Genomic DNA, 15195 nt, shown 5'->3' with positions numbered 1-15195 from the left:
TAATCTTGTCCCCCAACAGCTCGTTGACATGTTCACACACACACACACACACACACACACACACACACACACACGAAGAGAAGTGTACGTTGTAGACTAAAACAACCTTTGTGCCGACTCACCCCGGCTGTGCGGGGCGCTGAGGGGTTTGATTACCTGACGGAACACGCGCTCCCTGGTGGCGTGCTCGTCACAGAGGAGAGGTTTAGGCGAGGAGCACGACATCGACAGACCGATTTCCCTTTTCTCTGCGTCTGGGGGAACAAGGCGAGACGGCGAGGTGTGAGGAGAGGAAGCTGACAACAGCCTCACTCATCCTGGACCACATGCATGTGGATGAAGACACAAGGCCCAGAATTACATCATGTTGCACAACTCTTCTCCAGGTCACCACACTTTTTTGTGTTTTTTCGTGCTCAAACGTTTGTGTTGTGTGTTTCTGCTGAATGTCAGAGTCGAGTTGAGCTACTCGAGTTACTAGGAGGTGCTATTGTATAAGAAAAAGATCCAACATCTTAGATCTGAGAGTTCACTGCAACCTTTTTAAATAAATAACCACCAAATTCTCATCACGTGTTCGGTCAATTCTTTTGAATAGCTCCCTCTCAAACCTCAAAGTGTCCTTGAATGCACCAGAGAGGGTTTCCTCAAGTCCATTAATCTCAGAAAAGTGTATAACACTGATGATGTGCTTATGAAAACACGTAGCTGCTAACAGCCAGCGTGGGGGTCTTGGGGGTCTCACCTGTGTAATGTGACGCCACCGCTGCGCTACTGGACTTTCCATCCGCCACCGTTCGCACTTCAAAGTCGTACTTGGTCCCCGATTTCAAGCCGTCGAACCTGTGGAAGGTGATCTCGTCCAAATCCTCGGAGCGGTTGTGGCCCCAGAAGCTGCTGTTGACCCTGACTGAGTACGTGGCCCTCGCTATGTTGTCAGGGGCCGACCACTGGAAGGTGATCTGGTGTTTGTCGGAGGAATTTACCGTGGCGTTAGTCGGCGGCAACAGCGCTGGGAAAAAAGAGAGAGAGAAGAAGAAGAACAAGAAGAGGAAGAAGAAGAACAAGAACAAGAAGAAGAAGAGGACGAAGAAGAAGAACAAGAAGAAGAACAAGAAGAACAAGAACAAGAAGAAGAACAAGAACAAGAAGAACAAGAACAAGAACAAGAGAGGGAACATGAGGATCATCATCATATATGTTTCATATAGATTGAAGACTGTGGGAACCGATTTTAAAGTTATAGATTTCCATGAATCCTAAACTGACTTCAACAGCCATTTGTTGCATTTACATTATGTGAATAACTCTATATAGTATTATTATTATTATTATTATGAGTGTCGGAGTCCGACATACCCTGCAGGTTTCAAATAGCCTTCACAGGAAACTATGCAGGACGTCCTCCCTCAGTGAATCACACTTACCGTTGCCGGTGGCAACCGCGGGTACCACGCCATCACGCCGAGCCCCAGAGCGACTCACCGGTGAACTTGGAGGCTCCCGCCGACGGGCCTCGGAAAGGTCCACTCAAGGCGGAGACCGTCACCGTGTAGTTGGCTGCGGTCTTCAGGCCCTCAAAGTGCTGCCTGGGTTCGGTGAGGTTGTCGGTTGCGGCTCCACCTCCGTCCTCCAGGCGGAGCTCCGCGATGAAACGTAACGAGTCGCCCTCGGGCGGCGCCCACGTGGCCGTGAGGGAGTTGACCGTGGTGGTCAAAGTCAGGTTTGAAATCCGCCCGGGAGCTGTGCAGGAGTCACACGGTCAGACGGGTGACACTCAGCCGACGTAGCAGGAGAAGTTACCGGCGTTACCGGTGTAGGTGACGGCGGTCACTCGGCGTCCCTCCAGAGTGTTGTCGGCCGTCAGCGCCGTCACACCGAGCGTCGTCCTGGAGCCCGGCGGCAGCGGCGTGACCGTCACTTCGGTTCGGGTCACGGTTTCATCGAACAGCACGCTGGAGAGTTGGCAGAAGTGAAAAAGACATGACCAGTTCATCCCAACTTTGAGGTTTGGGACGTCATCCTAACATTCTGAAAAAGTCAGATAAAAAAAAAAAAAACCTGATCGGTCCAACAATCTTACGGGTTGAATAAACCTCCGACTGGACAGATTTGGAAAAAGAAAGTTAAATTATCCATCACAACTTTCCTCATTCTCAACTTCAACTCCTAGTGTACACTGAAAAAAAAAAAATTTATGAGTGGATCTCGACTTCTCCAACATGTGCACGATTAGATAAAATAAAACTACATCCCTCTGGCCTTCTTTATTTCCATAACGCTCAAATTCAACATATTCATGTGTTGAAATACTTCAGCGCTGGACCCGAGGGGCCGCGCGGCGAAACGCAGAAACAAATACACCTGAACATCAAAGTGAACGAAGCGAGCGCACCCTGGGTGTACGTGCCGATGGCTGTCGCTCGTGGCCGTCACCCTGAACCCGGAGGTGTTTCCGTGCGGCCGCACCCAGCGGAGCAGCAGTGAGCTGGCGGTGTGCTCGGACACCTTCAGGTCCGACACTCCGCCCGGCTCTGAGACAGAAAACCACTTCAGCACCACGGCTAATTTGCATCCGTTGACAAATTAAACAAAGTGCATGATGGGTAACACACAGCCTCCCCCTCTGCAGTCTAATCAACGCATTAGTGCTGGTGGAACTCACTGGTGTATCCTGTGATGCTGGACTCTGCGCTCCAGGTGGAGTTGTCCCCGGCTCCGGCGAGCACCGTGAACGTGTACGTGTTGCCGGGCGTCAAGCGGCAGACTTCTCTGCCCTCCGTTTTATTTTGAATCTGCTTCTCACCCTGGACCTCGATGAGGTAGGAGGCCACGTGTCCCGCCGGCCGGCTCCAGCTCAGGAAGACGGAAGTTTCGGTCACCTTGGTGACGGAGAGGTTTTCCACTTTGTTTGGTGCTGGAGAGAGAGAGAGAGAGAGAGAGAGAGAGAGAGAGAAGGAGAGAGAGGGAGGAGAGGTAGAGAGAGGGAGAGAGAGAGAGAGAGAGAGGGAGAGAGAGAAAGGTAGAGAGAGAGGAGAGAGAGCGAGAGAGAGAGAAAGGGAGAGAGAGGAGAGAGAGAGAGAGAGAGAGAGAAAGAGAGAGAGGAGAGAAGAGAGAGAGAGGAGAGAGGAGAGAGGAGAGAGAGAGAGAGAGAGAGAGAGGAGAGAGAGAGAGAGGAGAGACAGCAGAGAGGGAGAGAGAGAGAGAGAGAGGAGACAGAGAGAGAGAGAGAGGAGAGAGGGAAGAGAGAGAGAAGAGAGGAGACAGAGAGAGAGAGAGGAGAGAGAGAGGTAGAGCGAGAGAGAGAGGAGAGAGAGAGAGAGAGAACGAGAGAGAGAGAGAGAGAGAGAGAGGAGGGAGAGAGAGCGAGAGAGAGAGAGAGAGAGAGAGAGAGCGAGAGAGAGCGAGAGAGAGAGAGAGCGAGAGAGAGAGAGAGAGAGAGAGAGAGAGAGCGAGAGAGAGCGAGAGAGGGAGAGAGAGAACGAGAGAGCGAGAGAGAGAGCGAGAGAGAGAGAGAGCGAGAGAGAGAGAGAGAGAGAGCGAGAGAACGAGAGAGAGAGAGAGAACGAGAGAACGAGAGAACGAGAGAGAGAGAGCGAGAACGAGATTGAGCTGGGACTGAACACCCCCCTGTGTGCTTGGATCCTGGACTTCCTGACCGCCAGGCCACAGGTGGTCAGGGTGGGCAGACACACCTCCAAATCCCTCACCCTGAACACAGGATCCCCCCAGGGTTGCGTCCTCAGCCCCCTACTGTACTCCCTGTACACACATGACTGTGTGGCCAGGTTCAGCTCCAACACCATCATCAAGTTTGCGGATGACACAGTGGTGGTGGGCCTGATCTCCGACAACGACGAGAGGCCTACCTGGAGGAAGTTGCTGATCTGTCACTCTGGTGCCAGGACAACAGCCTCATCATGAATGTCACCAAAACTAAGGAGCTGATTGTGGACTTTAGGAGGGTACAACAACAGAGGACGTACTCACCACTGGGGATTAACGGGACTACTGTGGAGAGGGTGAGCGGTATAAATACCTGGGAGTCCACATCACCGAGGATCTGACATGGTCAACGAACACAGACACTCTGGTGAGAAAGGCAAGGCAGCGCCTCTACCACCTCAGGCAGCTGAGGAAATTTAAAGTTTCCCAGAGGATCCTTCAGTCCTTCTACTCTGGAGCTGTAGAGAGCGTCCTGACAGGAAGCATCACAGCCTGGTTTGGCAACTGCTCCGCTCAGGACAGGAAGGCTCTGCAGAGAGTAGTGCGTTCGGCTGAACGCACTATTGGAACTACACTCCCCACCCTGCAGGACTTGTACACCAGGAGGTGCAGAACCAGAGCCGGCAGGATCATGAAGGATCCTCACCACCCCAACAACAGACTGTTTCAGCTGCTGCGGTCAGGCAGGCGCCTCCGTAGTCACGCTGCAAGAACAGAGAGACTGAGACGGAGTTTCTTTCCTCAGGCCATCAGGACTGTGAACTCCGACCTCACCAGGACCCCCACATAGACCCACACAACTGCCCCTCTTAGGCACACACACACACACACACACACTTACTGTAAATATTGTGTTGTTTTTTATTGTAAATAGTGTGTACTTGTTGTCCTTGCACATTCCTGCTGAGCATTGCCACTTTCATTTCACTGCACACCCTGTGTGTGTATGTGACAAATAAAACATCTTGAATCTTGAATCTTGAATCTTGAGAGAGAGAGAGAGAGAGAGCGAGAGAGAGGGAGAACGAGAGAGAGAGAGAGAGAACGAGAGAGAGAGAGAGAGAGAGGTTTTACTAACGATTGGTGAGGAAACAAGTTCATGTGTCATGTTGGTGAACTCACTGCTGTAGAAGGCGATCTCCTGCGGGTCAAGAGCTCTCGTACACTTGACGGGGAACACCTGGACGGAGTAGTGGGTCCCTGCCGTCAGGTTGACGAGGTCATAGGTCAGACTGTTGCTCTGGAATTGTTTTAGCTCTTCGTCCACTTTGACTTCGACGCGGTAATGGCCGACGCCCCCGGGCGCGGGCAGCCAGGTGAGAACGGCGCTCTCAGACGTGATGTTGGTCACGCCGGCTCGGCCGAAGAAACGATCTGCGGTCGGAGATGAGACAAAGGTAGAAATATGCACACAAACAGGTGTATATTCTGTATCATGAAACTATAAACGCTGCATGTGTTGCGTTTAAATTAGTGCGGAAACCAATTTTGCAACAATACATAAGCTCTCAAATAATTCATCACGTTGCCGCGGAGGAAAAAAGGAACAATTAATCATCTTTTGAACGTCGAGGTGAACTTCAGTCTGAACTCTCTCTGGATAACAATTCTCAATTCAGAAAGTGCTCTTGAAACAATTAAATACGAAGTATCAACACGTTTACTTTAAGGAGTTTTAAAGAGGGAAGTAACCCTGTGGTCATTATTTTTTTTCACAATTTGGGATATTTTCAGTTACAAGAGCGTTTGAAGGTTGATGAATTGGATCCTCGAGTGACGACGTCGTGTACGTTTGGTACGTTTGCTGAGCAACTCGCTGACGACAAAACACATTTCATTTAGTTTCTATTCATTTCCTCATGTTCAGATTGAACTCTAAACTCCAGCTGGCGGCAGGTGACCCATGTCATATACGTAGTTGCTCTATAATAGAAAAATAGGGGGATAACAATGAAAGAGGGCTCTAGATGAGCGGTACCTTCATAACATATGAAAGGCAGGAGGTCAGAGCAGTTCTTTTCCACCCAGGCCCCAAAGCTGAGCATGGCCACGCAGGAGTCCTCAATGGAGCTCACACACTCCGCTTCCCCTCCCAGCACAGGCCAACCGGGGTACCAGTTCTGGAAGATGAGGGGGTCCCCGTCGGCCCAGCGGGACCAGGACCTAGAGGAATTGAGGGGTTCCCCGTCGGCCCAGCGGGACCAGGACATGTTGGTGTCGCCGGCGGAGGAGAAGTTCTTGCGGAGGCCGACCCAGCAGTCAGAGGTGAGGTTCTGGGTGATGGATTTGATGTTTTCCGGGGTCACCGTCACCAGGTCTTTGAAACACACCTGGTAGGAAGCGCAAAGGCCACACAGTCGTGTTTCACACAGAGATCAACGTGGTTCTGTTTGTACAGGCGTGAACTAAACGTCGGTGTTGATGGCGGTCCACTGTTCTTAAAAGTTATAAATCAACAGTGGAGATTCTTACCAAATCTGTACAGCGACGCTAATTCATTTAAAAGTGTTTTCAACTTCGTTTCTCACACACAGTGCGACACGTTCTCATCAACGCATGAATCCCCCTGAATGACTTATTCCAAACTCTGCTATGTGAATGCAACATGGAAATAAAGATGTTAATTATTAGACGCTGCTCAGTCCAGCCTCACTGCAGATGACGGAGCTTCCCCGTGGTACCTGGCAGTGGGTCCGGGCCTCGTCCCACATGAGGCTGCTCCAATCCTGGAGGAAGTACTGTCGCTCTGCAGCGCTGCACACCGACGCCAGAGCTGAGGAGAAACACACGGACAGGAGATCGGTTGTCTGTGAGGACCTGATCCAGTCTGACGTACGGGGAGAGAAAGGCCATTATGATTTATCAGAGGTGACGTCGTTAATTGATATTTTGTCCAACCTCTGAAAATGTTTTATATTAACGACTGAAGGATATAAATATATATATATTTATATATGTATAGAAATATATAATATATATTTATATATATATAAATTATTATATATATAAATGTATCTAATAATATAGATATTTATAATATAATATATAAATATATATAATTAGAAATATATATATTTATTTTAAACTCCAGATTCTGATTTCTCGCCATCAACCAATCGATTAATCGTTTTTACGCAACCCAAAATAATGTATCAATATCTGGCCTAAATGTCTGCAGTTACTCCACAAGCAGAATACTGTACTTCTTTTTGCTCAAGTTATGTCATTTTTCAGTCACACCTATAAAGGATAAGCTAGAAACATTCAGCGATGTTAATGTGCGTACCTTTAACATTCTAATCGAGATTTGGATTAATCATTAATGATAATCATTAACTGCAGCGCCAACTTTTTCCTCCATTTTTAAAATTATGGTTGTATTTTACAGATAAATAAATAACCAGAGAGAAAATAATACTCACAAGAAATGAAAAAGCAAACTCCTTGGAGATATAACTTTCCCATGTTGGATTCCAGTGGATCCTAAATTGAGGGCTGCGTCTTGAAATGTTCAGCTGCTGTGAAATATGTTAAGTAACAAATACATTTTATACGTTAAAGTAATAATGTACACGTCTCACTACTCACCCAGACTAGATACTTCAGACCTGCTTCTCTGAACTCTTCTCAGTCCGAGACATCCAGGTAGCAGCGACATGGACGTAAGCAGCACATTTGACTAGACACAAAACTCCCTTCAGCACGAGGAAAACAATACGGTCGTGGGTTTGCATCTTCCTAACATGCAAAGTATGAATTCATAAAAGGGGGTTGAGGTAATGAATCGTAGTGCAGTGCCAGCAAAGACGGAAACATTTATGAATACAAGAGTTTGATATTTGGCATTTATTTTTGCTTGAAGTAACAAAATGAAAATTAGTACAAAAAAGGCCATGAAAAAAGCAGCCATGAGAAATATAGAAAGATAAACCTCTTATACAAAACTAACAGTTCCCAAAGTAATCAATTAGGAAACAGAAATACAACTGAGTAACACCCATAACCATACTTCTTTTTGGCAGTGTAATAAAGAAAGTGGTTAATTGACCGACAGCGATTGGTCACATCAAACGCAAGTGCTGAAAGTAAAAATACAAAATAAAAAAGCACTGTATAACTCCTTTAAAGCAGTTTCTCGTGTTATATTATGCTGCAAATGTATTGTTCAAGTTGCTCTGTAGAAATCCCTCTTTTCAGTGTGTCTGCTGGTATAAAAGTTAGAGACTAAAGGCTGATGAGCTGTTGGGGTGATCCAGCACCACAGCAGTTTATTTTACTTAAGTAAAAAGAGTTTCCTTGTTCTAACTTTCATGTGTTTTACGTTGGACATCTGCTGATTTGGTCCGATAGCCGCCTACGGGAGAGTTCGGCAGGTTGTAAATGTTTGACACTTGGAAAGTAACATGGAAAAATAAATGGAGGTAGCGTGACTTTAAACAAATGGCAGTGACTCGTATCAATATTATGTTCCTTTGCAAACACATATCCATTTATTTTAACAAGCTGCTTCTGGAGATCATAATTACCACTTAGAAAATTATAAAAACAAATGTCAATGAAAAACCAAGATCACCAATCTCTTCATTTTCACTCAAAATAATGCATTATGAAGGACGTAAAAAAAAAGGGACTAATTTAAAACGAAAATGAAAATCCCAGCTAAGATCAACACTGACGAAATATAGTCGCTCCTAATTCAAAGTGCCACCCCGACTTCCTGTTTCATGCAGCCGCTTCCCAGGACCTTTAAATACAGCGAGGGCATTGAGGAGGCGGCAGACCTGCTTACAGTGTGAACTGCTCTCCTGTGTGAACTAGGCAACGTTTATTCATTTGAAAACATCAAAAAACAGCGAGACACTGTACACTACTTAAAGTACAGTAAACAATCAGGCAGTATGGTTGTTGATCTAGTTTTCCAGTGTACTTATACAGGAGGTGATTTAAAGTAAAAGCCTGAAATAAACCCGATGATGTGGAAGACGGAAGGAAGGACATTTGTTCTCGTGGCCGAGACGTCGAGCTCCTCAGTCGCTGTCACTCCTCTCTCCTCGCTGCACCAGCCTCTTTCCGCTGGAAGGCGCCGCAAACTCTTGTTTCACTGACACCGTGGTCTCGCTATGGACAGAAAGCAGCCAGTGTTAGGAATTAAAGGCAGAAGTGACACCATTGAGAAAGTTATAATGATCCCAGCTGATCTGTGGCTGGTAGGTTTGATTTAAAGAACCACAGCGACCTCTAGTGGCAGGTCATCTCTAAGATAGCAGTAACGTTAAGGCTTAAATCCAGTAAGGGACGGAGGGTTTAAATTCTCAATTAACCAAGAGCAGCTGCCCAATGTGTGGACGATGTTGAGCTGTACCATGAAGCTAGAATAAAGTTCAATCCACAGAAAGTAATTCAGGATGTTTCCAGGCTGCAGTTCCTACCTGTCTTTGTCCAGCAACTCCTGGCCATCGTTGATTTTCTTCAACATCTCATAACGCTCGCGACCTTTAACCTGCAGGAGAGTAACGGGGAATTATCAAACAGAATGAAACATTTTGTAAAAACGCCCCGCAGCAGTATAACTCTCCGCATCTTTACTTACATACAGAAGATAAACATCCTTTTCCTCCTCCTCCTCTGCACTGGAGGACGACTTGGACTTCTTCATAGAAGCGGTGCCAGTAGTCGCGCCAGTAGTCGCGCCAGTAGTCACAGCCGGGGGGGGGGCGCCCTCTGAAGATAATAAAAAGGTGAGGAGGTTGGCAAGGAAACGGCATGCCGATGGAGGGAACTGAAACCTCAAGAAATGCAACAAAGACGTACTGCGTTTCTTAGTTTGCTTGACGCCGCTGTGCATCTTGGTGCTATTCTCCTCCTCAGTTTTGCGGTCCCTGCCTGGACAAGCACAGACACGGACCTCCAAGCACCTCCGGCCCAAAACAAGTCCCCTGCGGAGGAAATGTCAGAGTAAAGGATTCTTTCCTCGAGAGCACAAACGCATTTAAAAAAGCAATTCAGAGTAGCAAAACTGCTTCTTTATACCCAAATGATACGTTAACATGCCCGCCGCCTCCTTCACGTCTGGTAGAAGAGGAGCAACACTTACTCTGGCGTCTCGAGGGTCAGGATGGTGAGGATGGGTCTGCGGTTCATGCCCCCCATGCAGGAACTGTTGCACATAAAGCTCAGCAAGACGGTTGTTATATCGGAGCCCAACTAAAAAAAGAGAGGAACAATTTTTACAGACTGCTGGTATAATTGTGTACGAACAGGGTGGAAAGGTCAACTTTTCTGGTTATCAAAGTCCAAATCGACTCCTCTGGGAGTCCGAAACGGAGCCGTCTTTGTTGGGAAACACATTCATGGATGCCTTCACAATGTCTGTAATTTATGAACATTTCATTTTCAGGCACAAATGTGATACACAGTTGATGGTTCAAATACACAAATTCACATATTAGGAAATGTGATAAAAATAACGGCTATAGAAGAAAAGATCCCCCTCAGAAAAATCGAGTGGGGCAGTCGCACCTGTGGGGACTCGTAAGGGAGAGTCACGCTCTGCCTCTTTGTGTTCGGATCCTCAAAATACTGAGCTCTCTGGTTGCCCTCCACTCGGATCAGATGGCTACGGTGCTCGGCGGCTGAGAGGAAAACAGGAACGAAAAACAGTTAGTCTTCTCTGAAACATGCTCGGAATCAAATCCTAGCAAAAACTAAAATGATCCCACTCTATATAAAAGCATTTTTTCACTGAAACTTTTTCCTTACCGTCCTCCGTCTGGTGGTGAGGACATCTGCGGACGACTTCTGCCACATGTTCAGTCTTCTTATAAACCGCCGTGGCCCTGAGAACAGCACCCAAAGGAGGCTCCTTGCTCACGAGCACTTCAACCGGGCTGGTCTTTGCCAGCTGGCAAAACAACTTGTTGAGAAGCTCTGAATACTGAGAGGAAGCACAGGGAGAAACATGTCTTCATCACTAACAGAACAAGTCGGCGAGGACTCAAATGCCAAGCACTGGTCTGAAGACTAAACGTTAAACACTATACTAAAAGGTTTCATATAGAGTATTCATACACCACTTCATCTCTAAAACAAAAATAAACTACAGGCGAGGTTCTCCATAAGGCCAGATATGTCAAATTAAAATATTTTACCTTGCGTGTGCTTCTTTTAACCCATTCAATGCTGGAGGAAGCCGGCGAAGGAACATGTCCCGTCATGTCGGAGCTGGGCTTTACAGCCACACGGCAACTCTCACACAGACCAGAGCACAAGTCGCGGGGGGAGGGGGGAAGGGGGGAGGGAGTTTTAGGGCAGAGCACCCTAACCTTAGCTAAACCGGCCAACGGCAGTGCAGTGCTGGTGAGTCACCGCAAAAACATGACTGCCATTGGCTCTTCAACCGCAGTGACTGACTTCAGACTTCTCAATTTAGCCAATCGTCACAATGAATGAGATTCCAGACGAGTGCCACCCTGAGATTTACAAAAGAATGGAGTTTTTTGTGATTTCTAAGGTAAGATATTAACACTATTCGAGAGCTTTTCTGTGTTTTACACACAACTTTAAATAGTTTTGTGGGTGATACAACCTTAAGAGACGGTTGTGTGACTTAACTGTCGTAAAACCTTTCAATTTCCTGACTTGAAACTTGTTTATAGTAAAGTTGTATTTAAATTTAAACAAAGTTTAAAAAGAGTGTCTGGAAGTTTTCTTTACTACAGATGGATAAAACTAAAGAGCTGTCGAAATCCTTTGTCTCCCACAATGGGATCACATTTCTGCTCCTTGCCATGTTTGGTTGCAGGATAATCTGAGTCCTGTTGAACTTTGATATTTGAGCTCCAACATTCTGTGTAATTCTGTCAAATAACACATTTGCACTTCGTACAGAAGTCTGTTGAAGTTGATGCCATTTGTCAAACATTTATCAGAACAGATATAAGACATACAATTTGAAATTAGCTGTAAAACTTACCAGTCAGTTAAAAATATCTGAAGAACAGAAAATATTAGTCCGTTGATTACTTACAGTGGAAGTCACAGACTTTGCTGTGCCGGACTTCTGGAAGCGAAGCTGGAAGCCAAATTCTCCTGGGTGGTCGGTGGTAACGGGGACGGTGGAGGCAGGGGGAGTCACACTGTCTTTAGGGGAGACCTCAGGGAACAGCTCAAACAGCTTCTCATCAAACCCCTCAGTCAGTGTCTGTTCATTTCCAAAATGTAGAAGTGTGAAAATGAGAGATTCAGACTTTATTCGAAATTAAATATGTTCAGACTGAAGTTACCATCATATGAATATCAACAGAACATTTTCAGCGACAGCACTTCAATCGAACGTTTTGTAACAGAGGCATAGGTAGGTAATGCTTACCATCATATACATATTCCCATCTGTCCCCCAAGTTTCCTGACACCCATCGGTCCTCATTGGCAGGGTGGACATCAAGGGAGCTGCCCTGCAGAGACAAACTCTGTGGTAAACTGATATGAAAAATTAAATAGAAAGATAAAATGATATCTACTTGTAAAACAACTTACACAGTATCCCATAGCTCTTTAAAGGAGTCCTGGCTGAGCGGCAGGGTCTGGCTCAAAGTCAAATCAGCAAAATCTTGCTCTTCCATCATCATTTCCTCTCCTTTTCCAGCTGAGAGAAAATTAGGAAGAGCCAAAGTGCAGGTGTGCTGTGGGCATCAACAGGAACAGGAGAGATTCATAAGGTAAGAAAAAACAAATCTAACTTTATTAGTTTGATCTTCAAATAGCGAATGTTGTATGCTATTGCCTTGCTTCAATAGTTTTATGGGAAAATGTATTTGTTCCCAATGAAAAGAAAAAGCAAATCCCTACATTGGAGAAGATGACTTATTTATTCACCAATAACTTCGGTTGAAGTAAAATTAATGAATCATAACATGATAATTGCAGCTACACAGGAAACACAAATTAACGAAGTTGAAAATAAGTTGAGCTTCCTTTAGCCGTCAACTGCTCACTGGCGCTGGTGGAAGTTTGTGCGACAGTTAAATGAATTAAATGCATACATATAATCCCGGTGGAACGGATTATTCAACGAACCGATGCAAATATTGAAATTATAACAGACGTCACAATTAGCGCGAGACAGCATCGGCTCGGGGGACGTGAGCTAGCCGTGAGCTAACCGCGGTACTTTCAGCACCAGGCCCAAACTAAACTAACTGACGACAAATAGTTGTCACTTTCACAGTAACCTCATGAAAACAACATCAATAAACACCAACATGTGTCGACAAGCTAAACGAGTCGACCGCTTGACAGGTTAGGTTGGCAATTTAAAGCGCGCGTGCACAGTGTTGCACAGTTTAGCGTTAGCTTAATTAGCTTTACGTTAGCGCAACGTTTCGGAATCTGTTCGCATAAACTGTCGTAAAACTTTTTCCAACGGACACACGAGTGGCGTTCGGGCGGTTCGCTGTGAAGCGTTGAGATACGCAAGACTAACCGTCTACCTTGTATGTCCCGCGACCGCCGTCCGAGAAAGATTAGTCACCGGTGGGTGTCGAGGTACAGAGCGGAAACAGGCGAAAAAGTCCAAAATATTTTGAGTTTAAGCGGAGCACGTTGTGGCCGGGGAATCCCACAAAGAGACAAGTGGGAGGGGCAGATATTTAACTCCGTCCACTGTCCAATCACAGAGCGCTCTGACCTCCGACCTGCGCAGACGCAACGTCGCGAAACACTTATGCTGCATTCACGATTCTCGGAAATATTGCAAAATTAAAAACGAGCGTCCTAAGCAAAGGGATTGTTGCTCTATACTTGGCTGTTTTTTTTTGAAGGACTATTTAGGATTGTTGCTATATACTTGCTGTATATCTGAAGTACTATTTGGAGGGTTCAGTTTTCTTTTTTGTGCAACACACACATGTATACTTACAAAAAACTACACGCTTCTCCTGAGCATGAAAGCAACGAGACGACATTATGATGCATGGAAATAAAAAATGTTGGCCTTATTTACACCATTGGTTGCTGACTTTAGCTATTACGTATCCCGCGTGATACATTTAATGGACTATGTACAGCACTTTGATATATTAGGATTTGCCAGCAACATAAAAAAAACATATATATTGCTCTCAGAAACCTTGGTGTAAACTTGAATTAAAAAAAACTAAATTAGTTACTTGCTATTAATGTAATTATTTTGTTGTATGACATACAACACACACACAAATGCAAAGTAATCAGTTGTAACACCTTGCTGTTTGAGCTCTTGTTACTGTAAACCTGTTACGGGTGAAACCACACACTTCTTTCTCTCTCCAGCGAGGTCAGAGGTCAACTTTGAAGCTACATCCCAGGAGTGGGCAGGGTCACCATTTTACTCGAGGGCTGTCGGGGTTTCCTGATTGGTTTCGGATCGTCCTAAAACTAGAGGTTACATCTGTTAATTTCACACTTAGACACTGTTTAACAATCTGCTTTTACAGGCGGAACAACGTTGCCTTTCATCACCCTTCAAATGCCCCTGTACTGATAAGATAAACTTCTCCACCACTGGGGTCCAGAGCTGCAGAGAAACTCAGGGCAGGAACTCACTCAGGTGTTCGTAGCTGCGTCGGGCCGACTTGTCCTGAACTGGCAAGAGTCACATCCAACGAGCACGCACTGAAAGTTGATTCTCATGGGTCGCTCTGGCTGCCCAGACGTTATTGGTGCCTCTGTGCGGCCCGACTGCTGTTTGACCTTTGAGTCGATGTGCTGACGGTGCCAGTGAGTTCACTGTGAACTCGATCCAAGTGGCAGAGATCCAATAGTGAGGTCCAACGGGACAGGGTCTGGGCAGAAAGAGAAAAGAGAATTTACATAATTCAGCAGCGGAAAGCTGTGTCTGTGTTTTGAATCCGAGGAACACGGTCCAGAATGATTGCAGGCGTACATCAGATAGCGCCATATGAATGAACTTTTCACATCTAATTATAATATGGTAGTGGTCATAAGGTGTGTTGCTATACGCAGCTACATGGAGAATAGACTCGGCACGAGCCGAGAGGTATCGATCTTCTCAATATTCTCGACACACAGAGAAACGTATCTCCCGAAATGTCGATCTATTCCTCCAGCGCTTCTTGAACTTTGTGAACTCAGGGTTGGTAATCTGTCTTGGGCTTTTGTATATTGCCTTTTTTTTACAGCGATGAGGTTTCAAGGTTTTATTTGCCATTCGGGCCTAGACCAACAGTCCAGAACCATTTGAGATCTAGTGCAGGGCTCTCAGAGTCAACAGTTTAGAAATAACACTATCATAATGAGAACAAATACAAAATATAAAAGAAAGGTGGTAATATGTACACTTTGGGATTAAACATCACTGATGCTTGTGTCTGACATTTTTAAACATAATAATTCATAGTTTTTATCCCGACAAATGACAGAGTTGCAACTCGGTATGAGTGTTATTGGCGGGCACATCCTGACCATGTCGTG

The 15195-nt window shown here is 45.8% G+C and overlaps 3 protein-coding genes across 6 annotated transcripts; all 3 read right to left on the bottom strand.

Annotated features, from left to right (window-relative positions):
• Positions 1–22: 22 nt before the first annotated feature.
• On the bottom strand, positions 23–2458 carry LOC130211845 (fibronectin-like). The gene is made up of 4 exons (XM_056442865.1): positions 1813–2458; positions 1486–1743; positions 746–1012; positions 23–254 (listed from the first exon to the last, which is right to left on the bottom strand). The coding sequence occupies exons 1-4, from the start codon at positions 1994–1996 to the stop codon at positions 97–99; spliced, it is 867 nt and encodes a 288-aa protein (XP_056298840.1). The 5' UTR covers positions 1997–2458; the 3' UTR covers positions 23–96.
• A 1636-nt stretch (positions 2459–4094) lies between these two features.
• Positions 4095–7384, bottom strand: LOC130212147 (macrophage mannose receptor 1). Its single transcript, XM_056443285.1, has 6 exons — positions 7315–7384; positions 6408–6499; positions 5935–6056; positions 5705–5889; positions 4849–5100; positions 4095–4711 (listed from the first exon to the last, which is right to left on the bottom strand). The coding sequence occupies exons 1-6, from the start codon at positions 7382–7384 to the stop codon at positions 4536–4538; spliced, it is 897 nt and encodes a 298-aa protein (XP_056299260.1). The 3' UTR covers positions 4095–4535.
• Positions 7385–7557: 173 nt separating this feature from the next.
• On the bottom strand, positions 7558–13341 carry tp53 (tumor protein p53). 4 transcript variants are annotated; one of them, XM_056442899.1, is made up of 11 exons: positions 13215–13341; positions 12262–12370; positions 12095–12179; positions 11753–11926; positions 10486–10660; positions 10246–10358; positions 9821–9930; positions 9538–9662; positions 9317–9447; positions 9156–9226; positions 7558–8844 (listed from the first exon to the last, which is right to left on the bottom strand). In XM_056442899.1, exons 2-11 carry the CDS (start codon positions 12351–12353, stop codon positions 8754–8756), a joined length of 1167 nt encoding a protein of 388 aa, XP_056298874.1. In that variant the 5' UTR covers positions 12354–12370; positions 13215–13341; the 3' UTR covers positions 7558–8753. The 4 variants fall into 4 exon arrangements, with proteins under 4 accessions (XP_056298874.1, XP_056298873.1, XP_056298875.1 ...); XM_056442898.1 differs by having other exon boundaries at positions 12262–12407; positions 13215–13340; XM_056442900.1 differs by lacking the exon at positions 13215–13341 and having other exon boundaries at positions 12095–12174; positions 12262–12323.
• Positions 13342–15195: the final 1854 nt, after the last annotated feature.

The sequence above is a fragment of the Pseudoliparis swirei genome, chromosome 21, assembly GCF_029220125.1.
Source record: "Pseudoliparis swirei isolate HS2019 ecotype Mariana Trench chromosome 21, NWPU_hadal_v1, whole genome shotgun sequence".
NCBI lineage: Eukaryota > Metazoa > Chordata > Actinopteri > Perciformes > Liparidae > Pseudoliparis > Pseudoliparis swirei.
Note: the sequence above shows the minus strand (reverse complement) of the source record. Positions and strands in the feature narration are given on the sequence as shown.